The 26,293-nt window shown below is 39.4% G+C and overlaps 2 protein-coding genes across 12 annotated transcripts in view; one reads left to right on the plus strand and one right to left on the minus strand.

Moving 5' to 3' along the window:
• TTC23 (tetratricopeptide repeat domain 23) overlaps positions 1–10,935 on the minus strand; it is a 106,248-nt gene extending 95,313 nt beyond the window's left edge. For 4 of the 9 annotated variants that reach the window (XR_006704455.1, XR_006704457.1, XR_006704456.1 and 1 more), the window contains exon 1: positions 615–732. Coding sequence is in view for 1 of the 9 variants with exons in the window: in XM_045448759.1 (XP_045304715.1) it covers positions 615–666 (52 nt within the window). In the remaining 8 variants the exon portion in view is untranslated. Of the gene's footprint in view, positions 1–614; positions 734–789; positions 1,048–1,556; positions 1,584–10,565; positions 10,702–10,722 lie in introns of those variants that run through there. The other 5 variants (XR_006704454.1, XM_045448760.1, XM_045448762.1 and 2 more) reach the window with 5 other exon arrangements.
• Positions 10,936–13,340: 2,405 nt separating this feature from the next.
• LRRC28 (leucine rich repeat containing 28) overlaps positions 13,341–26,293 on the plus strand; it is a 154,391-nt gene continuing 141,438 nt past the window's right edge. For 2 of the 3 annotated variants that reach the window (XM_045448764.1, XM_045448766.1), the window contains exons 1-2: positions 13,341–13,439; positions 17,034–17,261. In XM_045448764.1, coding sequence (XP_045304720.1) covers positions 17,094–17,261 — 168 coding nt within the window. In that variant the 5' untranslated portion in view covers positions 13,341–13,439; positions 17,034–17,093. Of the gene's footprint in view, positions 13,440–15,442; positions 15,547–17,033; positions 17,262–26,293 lie in introns of all 3 variants that reach the window. The other variant, XM_045448765.1, reaches the window with a different exon arrangement.

Genomic DNA, 26,293 nt, shown 5'->3' on the forward strand with positions numbered 1-26,293 from the left:
TTCTTTTTTTGTTGTTTCAATGTTTATTTTTATTTCTGAGAGAGAGAGAAAGAGAGAGAGAGAGAGAGAGAGAGAGAGGCAGAGAGAGAGAGAGAGGGAGACACAGAATCTGAAACAGGCTCCAGGCTCCAAGCTGTCAGCACAGAGCCTGATGTGGGGCCCAAACTCATGAACTCTGAGATCATGACCTGAGCCAAAGCTGGACACTTACCCGACTGAGCCACCCAGGCTCTCCACCATACCTTTCTTTCAAAGTGAAAGGCTGACATTAAGCAGTGTGGTTTTCCTGGTCCATGTCACTTGCCACTCATTTCCTACATTGAATCTTATCTAAACCATCACTTATACAAGATTGTAAGATATACTACTATTTTATAATCACTAAGAAAAACAACAACACTGCTGTTAAACTAAGACTTGCTATCAATTGTAACATGCATTCCAATTTCAGAGATGTTTAAATACCAAAATGTGCACCTCTGAAGCAATTAGCCAGCCTGGCTTCTGGAAACATTTGAATCCATGACCCCACTTTAAATACGTGTCCATTTCAATGTGCCTTGCATCATGTAGGAACATTTTTAGCACAAAGACAGACTCTTCAGTTCACTTACTTGGAGCTACATGCTTATCATCAGCCACTTTTCTTTTCTTTGTAATAGCCATAGCTGGGGTTTAAATTTTCATTAGATATCAGCCCAGGCCCCACCCACCACCCTCTCCCTTTCAGCCTTGGGTGAAGCTTCCCAGGCCTCTCAATCAGTACCTACAACTGCCGGTCAGACATACCCAATCAATTGATGCTATTCTTTTTGCCAGACATGCCCAGTAGAATGCTGAAGTATACGATCAGCCCCAGATCAAAATGGGAGGAAGAAGAGGTCTGAAGTGGGGTCTCAGTCTTCCACTTCCAAGAGGTGACGTTCAAAAACTTAATAACTGGTATAGCAGGAGGACCAACCAATCTGTATAGATGGAAACTATGCTGGAGCTAGGTTCAGAAGGTCCCCTGCTGTTACAGGTGTTAACGTTTGGGTGCTGACTTGTGGGGAGATGTAGGGAAACTTGAGGGAGGGGCAGGAGCCCCCAGGGCATGGCTCCTGGAAAATAACAACCATTATGGGGGCGCCTGGGTGGCTTGGTCGGTTAAGCGTCGGACTTCGGCTCAGGTCGTGATCTCACGGTCCGTGAGGTCAAGCCCCGCGTCGGGCTCTGTGCTGACAGCTCAGAGCCTGGAGCCTGTTTCAGATTCTGTGTCTCCCTCTCTCTCTGCCCCTCCCCTGTTCATGCTCTGTCTCTCTCTGTCTCAAAAATAAATAAACGTTAAAAAAAAAAATTAAAAAAAAAAAAAAAGAAAATAACAACCATTATGACTGCATGAGAGTCTACTAGTTAAAAAGCAACCTTGCCCCTATGTAAGCTGGGGCATCAAAAAGCTGAGATGGGAAAACATCCTAGAAGGATATAAAATACCCAAACTGTATAAAAAGGAAATAAAAAATCTGAATAGAACTATAACAAGTAAATAAATTATATTAGTAATTTAAAATATTTACACAAAGCAGGGCACTTGGGTGGCTAGTCGATTGAGTGTCTGAATCTTCATTTCGGCTCAGGTCATGATCCCAGAGTCGTGGGATGCAGCCTCTTATTGGTTTCCATGTTGAGTGTGGAGCCTGCTTGAGATTCTCTCTCTCCCTTTCTCTAAAACAAAACAAAACAAAACAAAACAAAAGCAAACAAACAAAAAACCCAAACACATTTACACAAAGCTAAGCCCAGGCCTAGATGGCTCCAGTGGCAAATCCTAATAAACCTTTAAAGAAGTAATACGAATCTTTTGAAAATTCTATCAGAAAATAGAGGAGGGAATCCCTTACAACTCATTCTATGAGGTCAATATTATCCTGATACCAAAGCCAGATGAAGACATAATAAGAAAACAATAAACCAATACCCTTGATGATTGTGAACACAAAAAGTCTTCAACAAAATATGAGAAAAACATATATAGGGGGCCTGGGTGTGGCTCAGTTGGTTGAGCATCCGATTCTTGGTTTTGCTCAGGTTTGAGCCCTGAGTTGGGCTCCACGCTGACAGTGTGGAGCCTGCTTGGGATTCTTTCTCTCTCCCTCTCTCTCTGTGCCTGCCTGTTTGTGCTCTCTGTCATTCTCAAAATAAATAAATAAACTTAAAAAAAAAAAAAAGAAAACCAAATCCAGCAACATATAAAAAAGATTATACATTATGACCAGCAACATATAAAAAAGATTATACATTCATTCCCGGAATGTAAATTTGGTTTAACACCTGAAATCATTAATGTAATACACCACATTAATAGAATAGAAGACAAAATCTACATGATCATTTTAATAAATGCAGAAAAAAAAAACACACTTGGTAAAATCCAACATCTACTTAGGATAAAACTTCCTTAACCTGATAAAGGGCTAACAAAAACTAAAAATAACCCTAATGCTAACATCACACTTAATGGTGAATGTTTGAATAATTCTCTTGTAAGATTGGAAACAAGGCAAGGATGTTTGCTGTCACCACTTGTATTCAAGACTGTAGTGGATATTCTAACCAGTGCAATAAAGCAAGAAAAAGAAATAAAAGGCATGAAGATTAGAAAGGAAGAAATAAAATTTTATTATCAGGTGACATGATCCTATATGGAGACAATTCTAAGGGAGATACACACACACACCCAAACAAAACAAAAACAATAACAAAATCCTACTAGAACTATTAAACTATTTCAGCAATATCAGAGGAAACAAAATAAACAAAAATTACATATCTATCAATCTGAAAATGAAATTAAGGTAACATTTCCACTCACAATAGCATCAAAAAGAATAAAGTACTTAGGAATATACTTAACAAAAGAAGTACAAAACTTGTACACTGAAAATTATGCAACATTGCTGAAAGAAGTCAAAGGAGACCTAAATAAATGAGATATATTCCATGTTCATGGATTAGAAGCCTTCATATTATTAAGATAGCAATACCCTCCAAGTTGATCCATAAATTTTATGTAACCCCTATCAAAATTTCAACTGCCTTTTTTTGTGAGAGTATAATTTGACCTTAAATTCACATGGAAATGCAAGAGACCTAGAATAGTTAAAACAATCCAAAATAGAACAAAGTTGGAGGATTCACACTTCCATTTTAAGAACTTACTAAAAAGCTACAGTAATCAAAGCAAGTGGTACTGGCATAAGGACTGACATGTAGATTAATGGAATAGAATTGAGAGTCCAGAAATAAACCCTTACACTTAAGGTCAATTATTATCATCATTATTATTATTACTATTATTTTAAAGTTTATTTATTTATTTTGAGAGAGAGAAAGAGAAAGCACTCATGCAAGTGAGGGAAGGGCAGAGAGAGAGGGAGAGAGAATCCCAAGCAGGCTCCACACTGTAAGCACAAAGCTTAATGTAGGGCTTGATCTCACAAACTGTGAGATCATGACCTGAGCCAAAATCAAAAGTTGGATGCTTAGCCAACTGAGGCACCCAGGCACCCTGGTCAATTATTTTTTGACAAGAGTACCAAGGTAATTCAAGGGGCAAATAATAGTCCTTTTCACAAATGATACTAGAACAACTGGATAGGGTCATGTAAAAGAAAGAAACTGGAGCTCTACCTCACACCATATACAAAAATTAACTCCAACTGGGTCAAAGGCATAAAAGTAAGAGCTAAAACTGGAAAACTCTTAGGAAACATAGGGCTATGTATAAGCTTGGGTTAGACAAAGATTTCTTATGTACAATGCCAAAGGCACAATAGATAAATTGGACTTCATGAAAATTAAAAATTTTTGTTGCTTCAAAAGACACCATAATGAAAGTTAAAAGACAACTCACAAAATAGGAGAATATATTTGCAAATATGTTTCCAAACACTTGTAGATATATCACATATTTGATAATGAACTTCAACCCCCCAAAAATAATAAACACAACTCGGTAATAAGACAAATAACCCAAGAAAAAATAGGCAAAATGTATGAAAAGACATGGGGTGCCTGGGTGGCACAGTTGGTCAAGCATCTGACTTCTGCTCTGGTCATGAGCTTGCATTTGTGAGTTCAAGCCCCACACTGGGCTCTCTGCTGTCAGTGCAGAGCCTGTTTTGGATCCTCTGTCCCCCTCTTTCTCTGCCCCTCCTCCACATGCATGCTCTCTCCCTCTCTCTTTCTCTCTCTCTCTCTCTCTCTCAAAAATAAATAAAAACATTTAAAATATATTTGAAAAGACAATTTACCAAAGAAGATATATGAATGACCAATAAGCAAAAAATCAAAATCACTACTCATTGGAAAATGAAAATCCAAACGACAATGAGAATCACTTCACACCCACCAGAATTACTATAATCAAAGAGACAGACAATAAGAAGCTTTGGAGAGGGTGTAGAAAAATTGGATTTCTCGTAAATCACTGGCAGAAAGTAAAATTGTGCATTCACTTTACAAAGCAGTTGAGTAATTCCTCATAAAGTTAAACATAGAATTACCACATAAACCAGCAATTCCGTGCATAGGTATATACTCAAGAGGCCAAAAACACCTGTTCACACAAAAACCTGTACACATCTTCATAGCAGCATTATTTACAATAGCTAAAAACTGAAAGCAATCCGAATGTTCATCAACTGGTGAATGGATAAACAAAATGTGGTATTGTCCATATGATGGAATATTATTTGGCAATAAAAAAGGAATGGAATACTGATACATGCTATAACATAGATAAACTTCAAAAACGTTATGCTATAGCCAGATGCAAAAGACCACATATAGTATGATACCAGACAAGGCAAACCTATAGAAACAAAGTTTATCAGTGATTGCCTAGCCTGGGGTAGGAGTGGGAAGTGCCTGCAAATGGGCACAAGGTTCTTTTTAAAGTGATGGAATTTTCTAGAATTCCAATGTGATTAATACTTGCACAACTCTAAATTTTCTAAAAAATAATTGAGTTGTATTCTTAAGATAAGTGAATTTTATGACATGTAAATAACACTTTACTAAAGCCATTAAAAATAGCTATAAACCTGAATAAACAATGCACTTTTATGTGTAATTCTGGCTTTTAAATATCTATGACTACAGGACTTTCCTAAGATAGGACAGCCCTAATTCTCAAAACAATGTGGCAGAGACTCCCAAATCTTGAAAACCAACCCTAAATTAATGTTATGGTTCTATGAATACATAGATCATATGCATTAGTTCCTGGCACCTAGTAGGCCTCAAGAAATGTTTACTGGATGAACAATTAAACCATCTTCATGAAAAATACAAAGAAATGGAAAAACATTCCATACCCATGGATTGGAAGAATAAATATTGTTAAAATGTCAATACTACCCAAAGCAATCTACACATTCAATGCAATCCCAATCAAAATTGTACCAGCATTCTTCTCGAAGCTAGAACAAGCAATCCTAAAATTTGTATGGAATCACAAAAGACCGCGGATAGCCAAAGTAATATTGAAGAAGAAAACCAAAGCAGGAGACATCACAACCCCAGACTTTAGCCTCTACTACAAAGCTGTAATCATCAAGACAGTATGGTATTGGCACAAAAACAGATACACAGATCAATGGAATAGAATAGAGACTCCAGAATTGGACCCACAAAAGTATGGCCAACTAATTTTTGACAAAGCAGGGAAGAATATCCAATGGAAAAAAGACAGTCTCTTTAACAAATAGTGCTGGGAGAACTGGACAGCAACATGCAGAAGAATGAAACTAGACCACTTTCTTACACCATACACAAAAATAAATTCAAAATGGATGAAGGACCTGGGTGTGAGACAGGAAACCATCAAAACCCTAGAGGAGAAAGCAGGAAAAAACCTGTCTGACCTCAGCCGCAGCAATTTCTTACTTGACACATCTCCAAAGGCAAGTGGATTAAAAGAAAAAATAAACTATTGGGACCTCATGAAGATAAAAAGCTTCTGCACTGCAGAGGAAACAATCAACAAAACTAAAAGGCAACCGACGGAATGGGAAAAGATATTTGCAAATGATATATAGGACAAAGGGCTAGTATTCAAAATCTATAAAGAACTCACCAAACTCCACACCCGAAAAACAAATAATCCAGTGAAGAACTGGGCAGAAAACATGAATAGACACTTGTCTAAAGAAGACATCCAGATGGCCAACAGGCACATGAAAAGATGCTCAACGTCACTCCTCATCAGGGAAATACAAATCAAAACCACACTGAGATACCACCTTACGCCGGTCAGAGCAGCTAAAATGAACAAATCATGAGACTATAGATGCTGGTGAGGATGTGGAGAAACAGGAATCCTCTTGCACTGTTGGTGGGAATGCAAACTGGTGCAGCCGCTCTGGAAGACAGTGTGGAGGTCCCTCAAAAAATTAAAAATAGATCTACCCTATGACCACCAATAGCACTGCTAGGAATTTCCCCAAGGGATACAGGAGTGCTGATGCATAGGCACTTTTACCCCCATGTTTATAGCAGCACTTTCAACAATAGCCAAATTATGGAAAGAGCCTAAATGTCCACACACTGATGAATGGATAAAGAAGATGTGGTTTATATATATAATGGAATACTACTTGGCAATGAGAAAGAATGAAATCTGGCCCTTTGTAGCAACGTGGATGGAACTGGAGAGTGTTATGCTAAGTGAAATAAGACAGGCAGAGAAAGACAGATACCATATGTTTTCACTCATATGTGGATCTTGAGAAACTTAACAGAAGACCAGGGGGAGGGGAAGGAGGGGAAAAAAGAGTTACAGAGAGGGAAGGAGGCAAACCATAAGAGACTCTTAAATACTGAGAACAAACTGAGGGGGTGGGGGAGAGGGCAAAGTGGGTGATGGGCATTGAGGAGGGCACCTGTTGGGATGAGCACTGGGTGTTGTATAGAAACCAATTTGACAATAAATTATAAAAACAAAAGGAAAAAACGAAAACTTTATTGAAGAAAGAGAAAACATGCAAATCTGATGCTTTTCTTAAAATCCTTTTTTTTTTAATGTTAGTCATGAAAGGCAGATACCTTAAACCTATATTTTTCTTTTTATAATATGCACACAGATGCACATTTTACATTTATCTTTGAAATATGTTTGGCAGGATTTTCTTTTTGTGATTTGAATGTGTTAGTGCAGAAATTAATGTTAGATCATTTATTAGAAATTGCAAATCAGTTTACTGTCTTATGGCAAGATATTGTTATCTGAAACTGTCCAATCTGATAAAATAATTTTTAGAAGCAAAAAATAAAAAATAGAAAAACCATCTTCATGATGTGATTTCTCTCTCCAAACACCTGATACCTGAAACTCAGTTAATTATTGAAATTCTTCAAAAAAAATTTTTTTTTAATGTTTATTTATTTTTGAGAAAAAGAGAGACAGGGCGTGAGTGGGGGAGGGGCAGAGAGAGAGGGAGACAGAATCTGAAGCAGGCTCTGTCAGCATGGAGCCTGACTTGGGGCTGGAACTCACAGACCCCCGAGATCATGACCTGAGCCGAGGTCGGATGCTTAACCGACTAAGCCACCCAGGTGCCCCTATGGAGGTTCTTTTTTCACTGAAGAAAACTTAGGGGCACCTGCGTGGCTCAGTCAGTTGAGCTTCTGACTCTTGATATCGGCTCAGCTGGTGATCCCAGGGTTGTGGGATGGAGTCCGTGTAAGGCTCTGTGCTGAGTGTGGAGCCTGTTTAAGATTCTCTCTTTCCCTCTGCTCCTCTACCCCGCTCACATGTTCTCTCCCTCTCAAATTAAAAAACAAACAAAGAAACAAACAAAAAAAACCTTAAATGAAATGCCAATGTCCCAAGGGGAAAACCTGCTAACAGGCAGACACGACTGGATAGGCTAAAATGAGGTAACATTAGCTCCTTTATGCTATCGACTCATTTGGTTTCAGAGTAGGGGGTGGGGAGTGGAATGTATGATCCACAAAGTCACTTAGAGATCCAAGCTGACCAAGCTTTAACTAACAGGCGTCACGTCACACCGGGAGATTGGAAAACTGTGGATGAGCTTTTCACTACTATTGGCCAGAAGTGACACAGGTCACGAGTGCTAACATTTCATTCTTCCCTGAACTGCAAAGAGGGCTAGGATATACAGGGGAGTAATGAGATATTGGCGTAAATTTGGTGAGCGCAATTTGGTCCACCACATTGGTCATCTGCAGCAGGGGGCCTTGTCTCAAAGACTATTTTCCACAGCCAGAGATTCCTCCTTCTCTGTCTATTTAACTAAGAACCACTGATCAAAAACTTAGGATGGGGATGCCTGGGAGGCTCAGTCAGTTGAGCGCTGCTCTTGATTTTGGCTCAGGTCATGATCCCACGGTTGTAGGATAGAGCCCCACGTCGGGCTCCGTGCTTAGTGTGGAGCCTGCTTGGCATTCTCTCTCTCTCTTCCTCTGCCCCTCTCCCCTCCTCATGCTATTTCTCTCTCAAAAAAGAAAAAAAAAAAACACTAGGATGGATGAGCTTTGGATTCTTTGAAGCAAGTGTTGAGGCAGGAGACAAACATCCAGCTTGGTGTTTCTGAAGGACTTTACTTTTTATCGGGGGAGCTAATCCTTGATTCACCTGTTTGCCCAACACTGTGGAAAGTATCTGGTACCTGGTGGCAGCTCACTGAGTGTATGGAATTTAGTTTTGTCTCAGAGAAACACGTCAGGTGAAAGCCTACGGTCTGAGTAAGAATACCTCCCATATTCTCATGGTGTTCTTCGATCATAAGGGTTTTTTTTTGTTTTGTTTTTGCTTTGGTTGAAATTCCTTCAATTCAGCTGAACAGAACCAAGAAATAGTTCTAAATCCTAGGGAAAAGGAATAAGAACTTATCTAATGTGAACAATGATCCCTTTTAATTGTGTTAATTGCACAACTACCACCACACCTAGTAAAATTCATACTTGTACCACTAGACCAAAAACAAGCTCAATGCTTTAGAAAAATGCAAAGAAATGCATTAAGATTTGTTAGTCAACCATAGGAAAGTAAAGTAATTTGGATAAAGTATCTTACAAGGCTGCTAACCAATCTGTACTCCATTAGTTACAGTAGTAAGTCCTTTTAATTCCTAGTCTCTGTTCTTGGAACGATCTAAAATTAGGCTATCAGTTTTATCTTCTTCAGTTACTACTCTCATTAGGTCTCACTCCTTCTGAAAACCTAGGACCAAACCCCTTAATTCCTGCAACTTTGACTCTTTATGCAACTTTTTGGGGTCTTTTTTTGCTTAAAAACACACACACAAAAAACAGGTCCCCAAATGAACCTTCTGCTGCAGTCAGAGTCCATCATTTTTCAGGCTTGCACATATTTGCTAACAACTCAACCAGTACCCGGGATGCCAATTCCCTCCTTTTTTTATCTACTGAAATTTTGCCTATTGCTCAGGACCAAACTGGGTCTTAAGCGTGTTGTGAAGCTCCCTCTGAATGTTTCAGGTCACACTGATATATATACTCTTGAAGTGCCTGTGGTTTACAATAGGTATCTATACATGAAGAGCTGTCCAGAAGTTCTGGTTTAGATGTTTTAAGCCTCATTTCCCAGCTAGAGTATGAGTTTTTTGAGAGACTTTATTTTATTATTTTATATCCCCCTATAACAGAAGCCATTCAAAAAATATTTATTGCATTGCTACTCTAATTTATGCTCTGTAGATATAGATGTGCCATGAAGTATATTTATTAGTTGAATTAATACATGAAGAATCTTTAAGATGCTATACTTTGGCATTATATATTTGGCTGAATCCTAAAAAATACATTATATTGCAATTTCAAATAAAAATTATTCTTGCTTATCAATATTTTCCTGAACTTTCATGTTTTAATTTTTTTTAATGTTTATTTATTTTGAGAGAGAGAGAGAGAGAGAGAGAGAGAGAGAGAGACAGAGTGTGAGCATGGGAGGGGCAGAGAGAGAGGGAGACACAGAATCTGAAGCAGGCTCCAGGCTCTGAGCTGTTAGCATACAGCCCGATGGAGGGCTCGAACCCACGATTCGTGATATCATAGACCTGAGCCTAAGTCGGCGGCTCAACCGACTGAGCCACCCAGGTGTTCCTCATAATTTTAATGAAAATATCATTTTGAAAATACAAATGTTGGGTTTCTTTTTTGAGAATTTATCCTTATATTAATTACCCATTGATTCTGGTACATATAACAACACTATGTTTTCCTGGGTCATTAGCAGATTTGTCTCTGAATTACCCAATCTACAAATATACACAAATTTTGGATCCAAAGCGGATTCTAATTTTCTCTTATATTTTGATTATCTATTATGATAGGTATTATAGTATACAGAAATATGTATTTCACTTAACAATTACAATAATATTACTAAGTGTCCCTCTAAATCCATATTAAACAACAATAAATCACAGCAGTTTAGGAAATACAATAATCTATAATTAATCTTTTTCTTTTCCTTTGTTCCCTTTACCATTCAAAAATTCAATGATTATTTGGAAATAACATTCTTCCAATCTCACCCTAAAAACAGCTTCTAAAAACTCCTTTTCCTGCCACGATTGTGCCTGTATTCTATCTGGTTCTCCTTTGACGCTTACTCCTTTAAAACTATCGAAAAACCGGAAAAGTTTCTTTAACTCTCAAATCTCTGTGTCGTAAAATCCTTTGTCAATTTACCCAGTACGCAGGAGAGGATCTCTGTTTCTTTTTCGAGCGAATTACACAGTTGTCTCCGCAGCCTGATTTGCCAGTTTGGTTCCCGCTGTATGAGTTTGGTGATTCTTTGTACAAATTAATCACCATGAAAAAGTCTAAAGCAGGGCAGTTGCAGACTAAATTATAGCAGTCTTTTCCCGTAAAGCAACCTGGTACCTCACAAAACTCCAGGCGAACAATGAATGATAGCGCATGCACCAATAGGGAGTGGAGGAGAGTATTTTGTGGAAGTTTGCAACCCAATCCCAGAGGGCCAGAGGTGGGAATTTTAAAACGGGGTTTTCTTTTTCTTGGAATTTTCTTAAAGTGGTATTGCTGCCTTTTGATGTTAAAGTTTGTCAAAGATTGCCAAATTGCCAGATTAAGGAATTTTGAGTGTTTTGTGAAAATCGATACACATTCAAATTGAAATTCTGGCACAGAATCCCTTGGCTGTTTTTATAGCAATTTCAGGGGAGTAGAAGTTATGTAAAGATAATTCATTATTTATGATCAAAAAAAGGATGTTACAACGTGGATGGGATGGGAGGGTATTATGCTAAGTGAAATAAGACAGAGAAAGACAGGTATCATATGTTTTCACAGAAACTTAACAGAAGACCATGGAGGAAGGGAAGGGGAAAAAATAGTTTCAAAGGCAAACCATAGGAGACTCTTAAACACAGAGAACAAACTGAGGGTTAATGGGAGAGGGCTGGGGAGGGGAGAAATGGGTGATGGGCATTGAGGAGGGCACTTGCTGGAATGAGTACTGGCTGTTTATGTGATGATTCATGGGAATCTACCCCCAAAATCACTGTATACACTGTACATTAGCTAACTTGACAATAAATTATACTTATTATATGGAAAAAAGCAAAAACAAAAATCAGATGTTAGGGATGCCCAGGTTGCTCAGTCTGTTAAGCATCTGACTGGGGCTCAGTTCCTGAGTTCCAGCCATGCTGTGGCTCTCTGCTGTCAGCACAGAAACTGCTTCGGATCCTCTGTCCCCCACCTCCTCTCTGCCCCTCCCCAGCTCATTCTCTTTCAAAATAAACTTAAAAATTTTATTAAAAAAATTGATGTTAAATTAATGCATTAAAATATTTCTTTTGTTTTTAAGAAATGAAAACTAAGTGGCTAACATTGATTACTTTTAAAAAGACCTATTGTTAATCATTTTTGGAGTCACTTTCCAGTATTAGGAGCAAGTCTTTTTATTTAGGTTGATCCTTAATAACCTAAGTATTTTTGTTTTTACATAAACTAGGTTTCCTCGTTTTAAGTCCAGCAAAAATTCCTAAGTACTACAAATTCTTAGGTATCTAAGAATTCTTAGGTAACTAAGTATTTATATCAAAGTTCTTAGAAGTACATGACATTCACCATGCCACATAGTTCCGGAACTTCTGACGGCCAGGTTTAATAAATAGGTAATTGGTAAGTATTTCACTATAACTCATACCTCGTCTTGGAATAAATGTTACTTTCATTTAGTGTAACTTTGCTTTAGAGATTATTCATCTCTAACAGTAATTAAATAAACCAACAGGAAACTAGTTATAAAGTCAAGGTTGCCTGGCAATGAATCGCTAATAAATTAATCAACATCAAGCTTTTCAAAGAACAATGAATGACAGCAGATTCATGAGAGGAAGTTTAAAAAACCCTTCATTTCAGAAAGTTGCCATGTTAACAAACATCATATTTAAAAAATAAATGTTTTTAAAATGTTCCTTAGCAATGTTTAGAATTATTATTGTTACTATTATTTTTATTTTTACTAGCATAATGCTTTCTTCCTTTGATGTTATCTTTCCGCGGACATAGGAATTCTCATTTTGAAGAACTATTTATTGACGGCCTGCTCAGTCATTCTAGGAACTGCCATAATATTTAATTTACTAAGCTGTTAGTGTCCCTTTTAGCAACCGTTTCACACAATAGACTTTAGGTATTTCAAGAGCAGAGACTAGGTTACCCACCTCATCTTTGGAACGAACCTGTCAGCGCGCACAGTGAGCCCTTAAATCCCATGCTTAGGCTCACCTCTTGATAACTAACCTTGGCCATATTACATAAACCTTCCAGACATTAGATTTTCATTCGTTAAACGAGTATGATACTAGTACCTGTGTCATGAGACTGCTGTGAGGGTTTAAGGGATTGTGCACAGCTCTTAGAACGCGGTACACAATAAGCGCTCGGTGTTACTACTGTTGTTGTAATTCCTCAATGTATACAATGAATAAGTGCACGAGTCCCTGAATGAATGTATGAATGAAAGAATAAATCAGTTATTGGCAAGTCCCTAGGCTGGAAAGGGCTAAGTTGCCCCCTCAACGAGCAAAGGGAAAAAGTGCTCTCAGCACAGCAAAACCCCAGCCAGAGCCGGAAGTCTAAGTTAAGCTACGGGCGAGGCCAGGCTGGAGGAAGCCGAGCTTTTGGCCAATAGGCACAGCGCTTGAAAAACGAACATCTCGTCCAAGATATTTTGAAACCGCGAGAACAGGGGAGAATTATCGCGATGTTCCGTCTTCCCTCCTCTCAGGAGCTCGGGTTCCGCCCCGCCCCGCCCCCCCCGCCGTCCTCGCCTCGCCCCGCCCACTGCCGTCGGCGCCCCGCCCCTCTCTCCGACCCTCGGTTGGCAGTCCAGCGCCGCCTGCGCCCGGAGCGCTGGCTCCGCCGGCGCCGAGGTGAGTGCGGCCGTCTGTTGCTTCGGGTGGCTCGCGTGCCAAGGGCCCCCTGGTCCGGCTCCCCGGCCAGCACGCTGGGTCCGGCAGAAGCGTCCGGGCAGCGGCGAGTGGTCCCTGGCCCAAGCGGGCCCGTCCGGCCTCGGGTCGCCATAGCTGCCGGGCCCTCCCCGCCCTCTGTGGCTGCAGAATTCCGATATCGGGTCTGTGAAATCCCTGCCACTGAGCTCGCTGCTTCCAAATTGTAACGACCTTAGTGTTGGTTAACTCGGGCAAAGCGGCAGGTGTTTTGCCCAAGACTTACTGGGAAAACAGTCTTTTACAAATGCTTTTAATATACAATTTTTAATTCTCTAATTTCCAATATTAGAAAATTGGAGTGGGTATTCTACTGAATTAAATACGGAAGTCAGTCTGAGGGTCTCCTTTTACACACACCTGCTTAACATGTGTGGATTTTCTTAAGGTGGAAGGATTTGTTTACTTGTTTTAAACAATAATAAAGTGGGTTGGTGTTTACATGTCAGAAAATTTGTGGAGGTACACTTGGCATACCGTTAATATTATTAAGTGTCCCATTTATGGTTAGTAGATTAAGAGGTAGTGAAGGGAATTTGTGGAAGAAATTAACCATCTTGGTAAAGGCTGTATCTTGCCAATGAATGCGTTTTGGAAAACCATTAGGATTTTTATTGGCACCTTTCAGATTCCATTTATGTAGATTTTATCTCCCACACTGCCTTTGTAGCCAGATGTATTTTAGCAGGGTGAAATGATGTTTTTAAAGGCAGCCCAATCCCAGCCTTCAGGATTCAGAAGGAAAGCAATTAGGTTACACTGAATTCTCTTATTGGATCTTCATCAGTGAGTGTGGATTTTGGGTGTAGTTTTGCTTTGTAGTCTCACATTTGTATAAGCGTTGGCTACTACTTAAATTTAATAATATGGAAGAAACAGGCTCCATTGAACACTGAAGTGCCTGAAAGGCTATATTTAAGGCAGTGCACAGACTTTGGAGTCGGTCCACCTGGGTTGGAATTCTGGCAAGTTATTACCCTCTGAGAAACTCAGTTTCCTTATGGATAAAACAGGCTAAATAATGTCTATTGCAATGCGTAGTTGTATGGATTAGGGAGCTTTATGGTACTTAGCAAGCATTTAGGATGTAGTATCTACAAGATGACCAAAGATTAGAAAGTGAAAAAAAATCTACCTCGCAGTATTACATGTTCTACTTTCATCCACTGATCAGCCGTTTGAGGGCACCTGCTTTGTGCTAGATATTGTGTCCAGGCGGGTATACAAGAGTGAAGAAAGAGCAAGATGTCTGCCCTCAAGAGCTTCCAGTCAGTTGGCTAGATTGACAATAGATACACCAGTAAATATTTAGATTCCAGATCGTGAGGAGGCCTCCATATATAAAAAAAAAAAGTAACAGAAGAGTGATTTTTACTTTGAAACCCAAAGGTTGATGGGACAGTGCTTTCCAGGCTAAGAGGAGAGGTAGCAACTGGTGTGAAGAGTTGGACTCTTCCAAGAGACTAGGAAAAAAGGACTAGAAAAGCCCAGGAGCTTGGTGAGAAGCCAGGGAAGGGTATATCTTATCTCCAGATAAGGCTGGAGAAGCGAGGTGGGAGGGGGGGCCAGATTGTGAGGAGCTCTCAATGCTTGGTAAGAGCTTGATTTTCTTACAAACGTTTGAAGGCTGTGTTTAGTTGATATGTGTGCACTAGGGAGTGAGTTTCCCTGAGAAGAGACCATGGGATTTACATTTTTAAAGGTCCACTGCTAAGTGATTAATGTGTTAGAAAGTATCTAGAGTGGACACCAGTAATACTCACGGCTCTGGCCGGAGATGAGAGTGGTTTTTGGTTTTGGCTGGTGGAGAGATGTGGATGGACTTGAGATGTATTTCGGAGATGGAAACCACTGGCCTTAAGATAAATTGGAGGTACCAGGTGAATGGCAGGATGGACCCACTCATGACTTAAAGCTTTCCATTTAAGGGATGAAAAACACTGGGGAGAATTCGGATTGCTGATGAAAAGCAAAATGTGTTAAGTTTGCAGCCCTTGTGAGCCATCTAACCTGCTTCCAGTTTACTACTTCAGTGAGTAATAACCCGGCAAACTTCTCTTTCGACACAGAATCATCGATTCTGGTTTAGTTCCCTTCTGCTTTGCAGGTCAGAGAATTAAGATGTAGAAAGATGGAATATGTTGTTCAAAGTGACATATGTCTCATAAAAACAGGTTAAGTGTGTAGGTAGAATCAGTATGGGAAGGTTTTGAATTCTTATGTTGCACCAGGGAGATTATTGAATATTCCACATTGTCTGCCCTTTTGGATGAAATGGCAAGTGCTTTCATACTAGATAGGAATTGGGAGTTTGGAAATAATAGAAAATTACCAAAAAAGTTACAAAACTCTGCTAATGGAAGGTTTATGTTACTGCATTTTGCACTAACTTTGTGTTAAGACCCAGTGAAAATAGTTTTTCTTAAGAAAAAAAATTTTTTTCTTTGAAAGGCACTTTCAGTTAGGGAGTTCCAGAAAGGATGCCCAGGAAAATGAGGGTAGATCCTTTGCACAGAGCTCACTCAGCCTTTTGATGTTTTTGCATTTCCTTAATATCCTTTGGAATCCTGTGAAGAACCCAGTCTTTGAAATCCACTGGACACCCTCATCTCCACCCCAAAGTGGGGAGGGTGGAGTCCTTGCTTTTATCCCTTATGAGCCATTTGACCTTGGACAACATTGTTGAAGCTCTGAGTTTTTTTCCTCTTGTGTTAGTTAAGTGATTGTGAAGCTTGTTTCTGCTCTGTGCCTAGTTGATAAGATGGCAAATGTTATTTCTCTTCCTACCCGGTCACTTTCAGAGCTAGAAGGGAATTTAATCTGTTCTGGGTTCTGGCCTTTACCAATAAATTGCTGTCTCCCTTGTATATGTTAGGCAACTGAGGCCTGAAAAGATTGTAAGAAAATAATACAAGGTTCTTATTTCCTAGTGCAGTGTTTCTTCTTTCATTGAAATAATAAAACTATATTCCTGGACCTGTTTCTTTACTGCTTCTGATAATCTACAAAGCGAAGAAGGAAAAAAATAGAGGTAAAAGAAGGAAAAAAATTAGAATATAGGACAATATTCTGTACATAGTAAGAAATGAGGAAAGTGAAGCTGTAAGTGGTCTAGATGTTTTGTATGTATTTAGCAATATTTTTGAAACACCTTAAGCTACACATAAAATGAGGTAGCTCAAGAAGGAAATGGGTTTGCTCTATCTGATTTTTAAGCTTTCTTTGGGTGCATGTTATGAAACTAGTCTCTCTTCTATTAGGCATTCCTATCTCAAGTTCAAGAACTAGTTTTTCAGTTAGGACTGTTGCTGCGAAGTGGTACACATTGCTTAAGTAGTGAGAGTATTTAAATATTTGCTCTCATCTCCTAAATATGTTCAGTTGTTATGAAGGAAAAATATAGGGATCAAATGTGTAACTCTCTCTTTAGTGTCTGCTAATAGCTGTGTGTGCTAACTGGTTTATTTGGCAATGCTTATGAGCACTATCATAATGATTCAATTTTCTTGTTCTCTTTAGAAATGGACCAATTTTGACAAGATGTAGTGCTGCAGCGTGCCTGATGGGATATATTCAGTCATGGCATCTGAACTTTGTAAGACGATCTCTGTGGCAAGGCTGGAAAAGCACAAGAATTTGTTCTTAAATTACAGGAATCTGCACCATTTTCCATTGGAGTTACTGAAAGATGAGGGACTACAGTACTTGGAGAGGCTCTATATGAAAAGGAACTCCCTGACAACCTTGGTACAGTATTATATTGCATTTAAAAAAAATCATTTGTAATGTGGTCCTGACCGAGATCTATTTTACATATCCTAAGACATTCAGACCAGGATGTACATCCCCTCTTGTTATCTCAGCAGGTAGTAAGGATACAAATACAGGGGTTTCTCGTTAGTGGAGAATTCATTATCCAAGTCCCTCCAATATGAGGTTACAGGAAGAGTTGTAGTATAGGAAAGCAAAATATTCACTGATGTGCCAGTCATAGAATTAGATTCCATTCCAGAACCCCACTTCACTTACCCTGTGCATCTGTCTTTGCTTTCTTTGTGGGATAGGCTCCTTAGCTGGTTTTTGGATGTTACCATACCGAAAAAGTTAAAAAGTAAAGAAGAAGAAGGCCAAGAAAGATGACCTTGAGTTAGAGGCATTTAAAAAGAGATGATCTGAATATTAAAATATATGAAGACAGGCATTTGGGAAGCTTCATGTAGCCTTTGTTTTGGGGGAAAAACATAACAAAAAACCCTCCCGAACCAAAAACCCTTCTTTATGATTGCACTGTGCAAATCAAATGATGTTGAATCAGCTCTCATCCAGTTTGTTGGAAAAATTTTTGCCACAGACGCAACATTTGATTCACTGTTTTTACATCCTAAGAATAAGCACATAGTTATTATAACCTTATTTTTTTAATTACATATAGAACTTTATTATATATTTTATTACATATAAGATTTAAAAACACTATTTAAACATTTTTTTTCAAGAGTGTCCTAATGTGACTTCTCATTCCCACTCTTATTGTCAAAATTGATCTCTGTTTTAAATGGATGTGCTTTACGTGGCCTTTTCTGGCTATTACTTAACCTCATTTGAGTCTTACACTTGAACTCTTATTCTTACTCATTTTATGATGTCTTGTTTCTCTGTGAACAGACCTAATTTTCATTCTCTTCTCTAAGAGAAGAGTCTATTTGGACTACCCTAAATATCTGAAAGTATGCCTTACTGGCTTCATTTATATAGAGTGTTTTCCTGAAAAAGTCTTATATAATCTGTGTAAAATACCTCCAGTGAGTGGAAAGCATATGATTTCTTCATTTTTGCCATATCTAAAAGTAAATAGAAATATGTCTTTCATTTTTAGTGTTTGGCATTTTGGCATATGTGTTATTTTGAGTGCCTAGTTAGATTTTTTTAAATTAGATTTTTCAGTTTTTTATTTTTTTAACATTTATTCATTTTTGAGAGACAGAGATAGAGTGTGAGTGGGTGAGGGGCAGAGAGAGAGGGAGACACCACATCTGAAGCAGGCTCCAAGCTCTGAGCTGTCAGCACAGAGCCCGACGCGGGGCTCAAACCCATGAACCATGAGATCATGACCTGAGCCGAAGTTGGATGCTTAACCAACTGAACCACCCAGGCACTCCATAGGTTTTTCAGTTTTAAAACTGTAATTATGGGGCGCCTGGGTGGCGCAGTCGGTTAAGCGTCCGACTTCAGCCAGGTCATGATCTCGCAGTCCGTGAGTTCGAGCCCCGCGTCGGGCTCTGGGCTGATGGCTCAGAGCCTGGAGCCTGTTTCCGATTCTGTGTCTCCCTCTCTCTCTGCCCCTCCCCCGTTCATGCTCTGTCTCTCTCTGTCCCAAAAATAAATAAACGTTGAAAAAAAAAAAAATTAAAACTGTAATTATTTTGGGGAGCCTGGGTGGCTCGGTCAATTAAGTGTTCAACTCTTGATTTCAGCTCAGGTCATGATCTCATTATCCTGAGATTGAGCCCCGCTTTGGGCTCTGTGTGGAGCATGGAGCCTGCTTGGAAGCCTCTCTCCCTCTTTTCTCTGCCCCTCCCCTGCTCGTGTTCTCTCGCTCTCTCTCTCTCAATCTCTTTCTCAAAATAAGTAAACTTAAAAAAACTTTAATTATCTTAATCAAACTTTAATAGTACAGTTATATTAATCCTTTTGCAAAATCATCATTGCATGATTTACCAAGTATTTCCCTCCTCCCTTTGGGGAACCAGTGTTGTGAGAAATAATTTGTCAAGGATTAAAGCCCAGATTTTCCCATGTTTGTTATTTTTAAAAAAATTTCTTTCATGTCTGTTTATTTTGGGGGGGGAGGGGCAGAGAGAGGGAGAGAGAGAATCCCAAGCAGACCCCGAACTGACAGCGTGGAGCCCAGTGTGGGGCTTGGTCTCATGAACCATGAGATCATGACCTGAGCTGAGATCAAGAGTCGGATGCTTAACCAACTGAGGCACCCAGGTGTTCTTTCCGTGTTTGTTAATGATGTACTAGGAGAAAACTGTGAGTGGATTACTTCTTAACTGTTAACAGTCACAATCTACTGGAGTATAGTTTGTTCAAAGAAATTGATCTTTGTTTATGAAAGTTATAGTGAGCTTTTGGTTTTGTGTGGTTTCTCAGCTAAAGTTTTCCCTTTATGAAAATACCTAGGTATCTGCTGTACAGTTGTAACCGATATTCATAATGGCTCATAAGCATACATTTCAAATTCATGCTCTGCCACCTTTTTGTTGATCAGAGATTAACTTGTTGCGTATGTTTATGATAGGTGTATGTATTTTATTCGAATGCTTTCTAATGAGCTAGAACATTTGATTCATGTGTATCAAAGAGCTTTTAAACTGTAAAGTGCTATGCAGATATCAGGGTGTAGGAATTATAGCAGCCATCCCATTCCTTTATGGTACTGGATATAAGACACCTAACATATCCAGTATAGTCTAGGAATGACTTACTGCACAGGTTTTGAAAGCAGATAAATAGTACTTATCCTAGAGTGCTCTAAACTCGTGACTTCAGGCTTTTAGAATGTTTGCTGGTGTTCTTGATACAGTGTATTTCCTAAAGGGGATTTAGTATGTGGATTTTTTTTTTTTTTTTGAGAGAGAGCATGGGGGAGGGGTGTCAAGGGTGGGTGGAAAGGAGACAGATCTTAAGCAGGCTCCACACTCTGTGCAGAGCTCGACATGGGGTTCCATCTCGCAACCGTGAGATCGTGACTTGAGCCGAAATCAAGAGTCAGACACTTCACCAACTGAGCCACCCAGGTGCCCCTAGTATGTGGAATTTGACTCACAACTATGATACTGACCAAAGGGGAAAAGAAAACATTATTGGAAACATGATTTAACACATATGGGTTAATTGGCCTTTTTTATTTATTTATTTATTTATTTATTTATTTATTTATTTATTTTTTAATTTTTTTTTTTCAACGTTTATTTATTTTTGGGACAGAGAGAGACAGAGCATGAACGGGGAGGGGCAGAGAGAGAGGGAGACACAGAATCGGAAACAGGCTCCAGGCTCTGAGCCATCAGCCCAGAGCCCGACGCAGGGCTCGAACTCACGGACCGCGAGATCGTGACCTGGCTGAAGTCGGACGCTTAACCGACTGCGCCACCCAGGCGCCCCGGCCTTTTTTTTTTTTTTTTAAAGGAAGCTTGGGAATCTGCCAATAATTTGCATTTTCACATTGTTTTATTTTTTTTAATTAACACTTTTATTGTGTTTAAATCTTTTCTCCTCAACATTATCCCTTTCCCTTCTCTCCCCTCACCATATGAGCCTTTCTGTGAGAAGAGAAGTCATTAATGTACCGTCTCTGCCCTTCTTCCTTTCCTCATCAAGGGGCTTGGTATAGCAGAGTGGTTTATATTTTGTAGGATGATTGTATGTTAAATGCTCAGAATTTGAGGAATGCCATATTAAAACTAAAACACACAAAAAATCCTTTTTTATATACTTAATAGAATAAAGTTTTCATATTTTAAATCCAAAAATGATACATGCTCTAATATTAGTGACCATATAGGAGCATATGGAAAGTAGTTGTCTCTCCATCCAGTTTTTGAAAAAAAATTTTTTTTACATTCATTTTTGAGAGAGAGAGACAGAGTACAAGTGAGGGACAGTCAGACAGAGAGGGAGACACAGAATCTGAAGCAGGCTCCAGGCTCTAAGCTGTCAGCACAGTACGTGATGCGGGGCTCGAACTCACGGAGTGTTCGACCTGAGCCGAAGTCGGATGCTTAACTGACTGAGCCACCCAGGCGCCCCTATAATTATTTTAAATGCAGTTCAAGAATTGTTAAATCTCACCTTTGTGGTAGTTAGAAGACAAGAGAATAGGAGATACAAGTTCTGTGTTTGTCGCATGATGAGTATTCACATAGTTATTGAATAAGTAAATAAATACATGAATATAAAGTAGATTAATATAAGGACTCTCATGTAGCTATAAGAGTTCCAGACTGAGTGTCTCTGAAAGCAGGGACTCTGTCTTAAATTCTGTATCCTCATGCCTGGCCTACTGCCCAACATTTGTAGGACACATAATCTAATTCTATGTTGCAGGACTGTAGAAGACTTTTTAAAGAAGATGCTATTTGCATTGACACTGAAGAGTGACTTTGACAGGAGGTTAGGAGGAAAAGTATTCATTCAACATGTCTTTACTGAGCACTTACTATGTGCCCAGTACTCTGCAAGTCACTGACTTGGAACAAATTCTTATTCTCATGGAATTTTCATTTGTTGACATCCCAAGCTGAAGAGAAAGTATGAACTAAGACTCAGTGGCAGGAAGTTCAGGGGACAAGTGTAGGCGCCTATTTTGCCTAGAGCAATGTTGTGTTTTGTTTTTATTTTTTTAATTTTTTTTATTGTGTTCTTCAGAGCCTGAGGGTTCCTAAAAAGGGCTGAGGTGGAGAATTATGGGAAAACTGAGCAGTAGTGTGTCTCCTCTGCAGTCAGAGCAGCTGTCCTTTTGTTTGCTCATATATTGGTGCTCTTTACACAAAACCCCACGTGGGTGGGATGTGTAGATCTAATAAATGTTTACAAATTCCTTTTAGCAGAACCATTTATTCAGAAAGTTTGATGAGTAACATAGATGTAACTGGGAATTATTCTTATTTAGGGGAGGGGATAGGCAAGATTCTTGCTCAGTCCACACCTCCTTCCCTTCTAAGGAACTGTGTGTCTAGGAAACCACAGAGTAGAATAGAAAGCCACTAACTTAGCACAGCTGACATGAGAACTCTGCATTCTACCAGGCAAGGCCATCTGCTTGGGGAGTGGAGATTTGCAGAGAATGCAGGCTTGAAGTTGTGAAGAATCACATGGCACTTTGGCCAGAGAAAGGTAACAGGATTGTTGGCATTGTTCAGCAAGCTGTTGGTCGCCAGGCTTAATGGTGGAACTGTGTGCCTTGTTTAGGGGAGTTTCTCCTACAGCACTCAGCTGAGGTATGAAGAAGGTGTGCTGTTGTATTCTTGAAGGCTTAGGTGTTTTCCAGGTGGATACAATACAGTACAGGAGGACTAAGGGGATTTAGTAATTTGGCAGGAGGGATTGGGACATGGAGGATGGAATATGGAACCTGAGCTGGATTGGAGGCAAAGAAAGAAAGGAGGAGTGCATGAATAGGGAGAATGGAGAGGGGCCAAAGGATCCACTGACATTGAAGAATTGTATTAGGCATGATTGAGTAAGCCATCTAGGGGGATGGGACATGTGGTTCTGGAGAGAGACTGCAGGTGTAGAGAAGTTTCAGGTGAAGGCCGGATAGGAGTGTGCCGGATGAAGGGGGCTAAGGTGAATCCTACCCCCATTCCCCCTCAGTTCTGCACCAGTAGCTGGAATCAGATTTCTAAGAGTTGGAGAAGGAATATAGCTCGGAAGCAGCAATCACCAGCTCTCACCCCTAACCCGGAAGTTCATGGAGGAAGGGAATTAGCAGGGGAAGCATTTAAGGACTGCAGTCACAGGAAGGGGCTGTTTCAGTGTTTAGTAGCAAAACATAATATTAGGAGATAACAGACCCAGGTTCTATGTGCTACACCTCTTTGGACCTCAGTTTCTTCATTTACAAAATAAAAGGCCACAAGAGACTTGGACGGGGGTGGGGAAGAAATCCCAACCAGGAAGTGAAATCCCTTAACGGATCTGCCAACTTCTGTTAATGAGAATAGCAGGCAGGAGGTTTTCCTGGGGACATGGAATAGTGACCTACCCAAATACTAACGGAGCTCTCACCAGTTACCAGTTTTGTTTGTGAATATGAATGGACAAGAAAAGACATCTAAGTTTTAATGAAAGAGGAGAGTTTGGCTTATGTCTGAGCAGTAAGAGCAGCTGGATCTTGATGAAGCAATTAATCTGTGCTACAAGAGAGAACCTCACTTAAAAGTGATATCCTGCCGGGATGACGGGAAGCAGAGGTGTGTTCATCACATTCCCAAATTGGGATGGGGCATAAGGCACGGAAGTGTTTCCTATCCTGTGGACCCAGGAGAAAACATTCTTGACCTTACCCATAAAATATAAACAGGCAAATAAATAATAAAAGAATACAGATAGTCCAAACACAAAAAGGTGTTTAACTTCCAATGGAAGGTAAAATATCGATCATCCTTTCCTACTAGATTGGCAAAGACTAATAAATACCTAGTGTTGAAGATTATTAATTTTTGATGTGGAAGACAATAAGAAGATGCTCTCACACACTATCAGTTGGAGTAGACTGGGCTGAGTACTTTTGGTGGCTGGTTTGAGCACATCAGTCGGCATTTTGAAAGAGTATGCGTCTGAATTGGTATTTTTCACCTGTAAGAATTTACACAGCAGAAAAAAAAATATCAAGTGAACATTTGTGAATATGTCAAATGAACATGTCAAGTGAACAGGATGGTCATCAAAACGTTGGATGCAGTGAAACATTATGAAAACCTAAATGTTCATCAGTCTGGGATTGGTTAAAATCTGATAGCAGCTAACATCTTTTGTAACATCATTTGTAACATCATAGCAGTAAGTTACAAGCACTGTCTAAAGCAATTTACATGTATTAAATTAACTAATAAATTAATCTAAGACAATCCTGTGAAGTAGGCATTATTATTATCCCTACTTTATAGATAAATAAACTGACATTAAAAAGCGCATCAATCAAACTTAACAGTGATTAGAGCTGTAGGTTGAGGGAAGGCAAGAGAGTGGGGGTGGGAGCTGGAAGAGAAAGAACCTTACCTAAGGATGCAGAGTACAAGGGGAAAGGTTCTGTGAAGTTTGGTTATGTTTTTTCACTAAATACTTACTAGTTTTACAATTAAAAATTAAAATAAGATTGTTGGCATAGAGTACTGCTAAGATCTTAGCTAGCTCTCAAGTTGTGTTAATCAGTGAGTCTAGATATTTTGATTTACAGTGATGACGATGCCTGCGTTTATGCTGCATCGACAGCTTCTGCAGCTGGTGGCAGGGTTGAGGGTGAAAGGGGCTGATGTCTGGGAAAGTAACATAACTATGCCCTCCACCCCCTTTGAATTTGGTTAAGAGTAGGATCTGGATTAAATGAACATCACAGAACCTTGAAGGGAAAACAAAGAAATAGTAAAAGAGCGTCATACCATCAAGTGTGGCAGAAAAATTTGGGAGAGGGAATTAAGTTTTGTTTTTGTTTGTTTGATTCACTTTGAATTCCAACATAAGGGGCTTCTTGTTATTTCTTAAATGGAATGTGTGGAAATGATACGTCAAGTAGTAAAGCGTTCAGATGCTCTGTTTGTGTTTTAATGCTGATGTGTAGTATGTGATGTAGTTCTGCAAAAACACTGATTATAAATGTATCCTGTCTCAGTAATACACACATGCCTGAAGAGTAGGAGTTTTGTTACAAACCAAAGCTGCTTTTCCTACTGAATTTTCAGATTTCACAGTTTTCCCCCTGATCGTTACTGGTTGATTGACAGTAGTTCTCTGTCAAATAGGTAACAAAAGTATTTGAAATAGTTTAGAAAATGAAGGTCTGACCCCTAATTTCATTCTGTTTCTTGAATCACAGAATTTCAAAGCTAGATGGAGCTTTATAGGCAGTTTAGGCGATTTTTCTTTTTGGGGAAAGTAAGCTTAGAAGAAGTTAATGGACGGGTCCAAAGTCACTTTTGTGGCCAGTTAGAGCATGTACCGGGTCTCCTCATTTGTCACCTAGTCGGTCTTTTGTTTTAATTCTGCAAGTATTTACTGATGACCTTTTTCTGGCCTCGCACCATATAGTTAAAATGTAACCACATTTATCCGCTTCAGAGCAATGAGGTGTTCCGCGTTAAGTGAGTTCTCCTAGTTACCTCTGTGACGTTTACCTCTGAGATCTATTGTGTAACTTTTCCTGATAGAAATGTTTTTAAAACTTGTATCTCTCTATACTTTCTTAAAATATAGGGAACATGGTTTAGCCTACCCTTTGTGATTTGTAGTTTCTGCCTTGGGAGTTAGGAAGGGAGGGTTTAGAAAGAGGTAAAGAAAGAGTTCTTCTTTCTTTAGAAAGAAGAACTCATGAACCGTTTAGAAAGAGGTGGCAGGGAGAGACGTTTTTCCCTTACACCAGACCATATCCTTGGACACTGGAAGGGCTCTGTTTGCCAGCAGAAGGCCCAAAAGCCATTGTTATGTATGTGTTTCCACAAGTTGAAATTCATTTTCAAGCATGCACTATACTAAAATGAGCCACCTGTACCTTAAAAATGAGATGCCAGTTTCTAAATGTTAGCCCCATCAGATCAGTCAACAAATATGTATGTGAGTGAGGTACCTGAAGTATAATACATTGAGCTTTGGAATATGCTCCCTGCTCACAATGAACAATTATGTCATACATCGTCTTTTTTTTTTTTTTTTTTATGTTTATTCATTTTTGAAAGACAGCACAAACAGGGGTGGGGTGGAGAGAGAGGGGGACATAGAATCTGAAGCAGGCTCCAGATTCTGAGCTGTCAGCACAGAGCCCGACGTGAGGCTTGAACTCATGAACCACGAGATCATGACCTGAGCCAAAGTCGACACTTAACCGACTGAGCCACTCAGGTGCCCCATCGTCTTTTTTTTAAATGCTTATTTATTTTGAGAGAGAGAGAGAGAGAGAGAGAGAGCAGACGCACACTTGAGTATGTTGTGATGGTTTGTAACTGAAGTGCCCTTTTTCCTGCGATACCAAAACTTCATTAACTGTTTTAAATAAAAAA

The sequence above is a fragment of the Leopardus geoffroyi genome, chromosome B3, assembly GCF_018350155.1.
Source record: "Leopardus geoffroyi isolate Oge1 chromosome B3, O.geoffroyi_Oge1_pat1.0, whole genome shotgun sequence".
NCBI lineage: Eukaryota > Metazoa > Chordata > Mammalia > Carnivora > Felidae > Leopardus > Leopardus geoffroyi.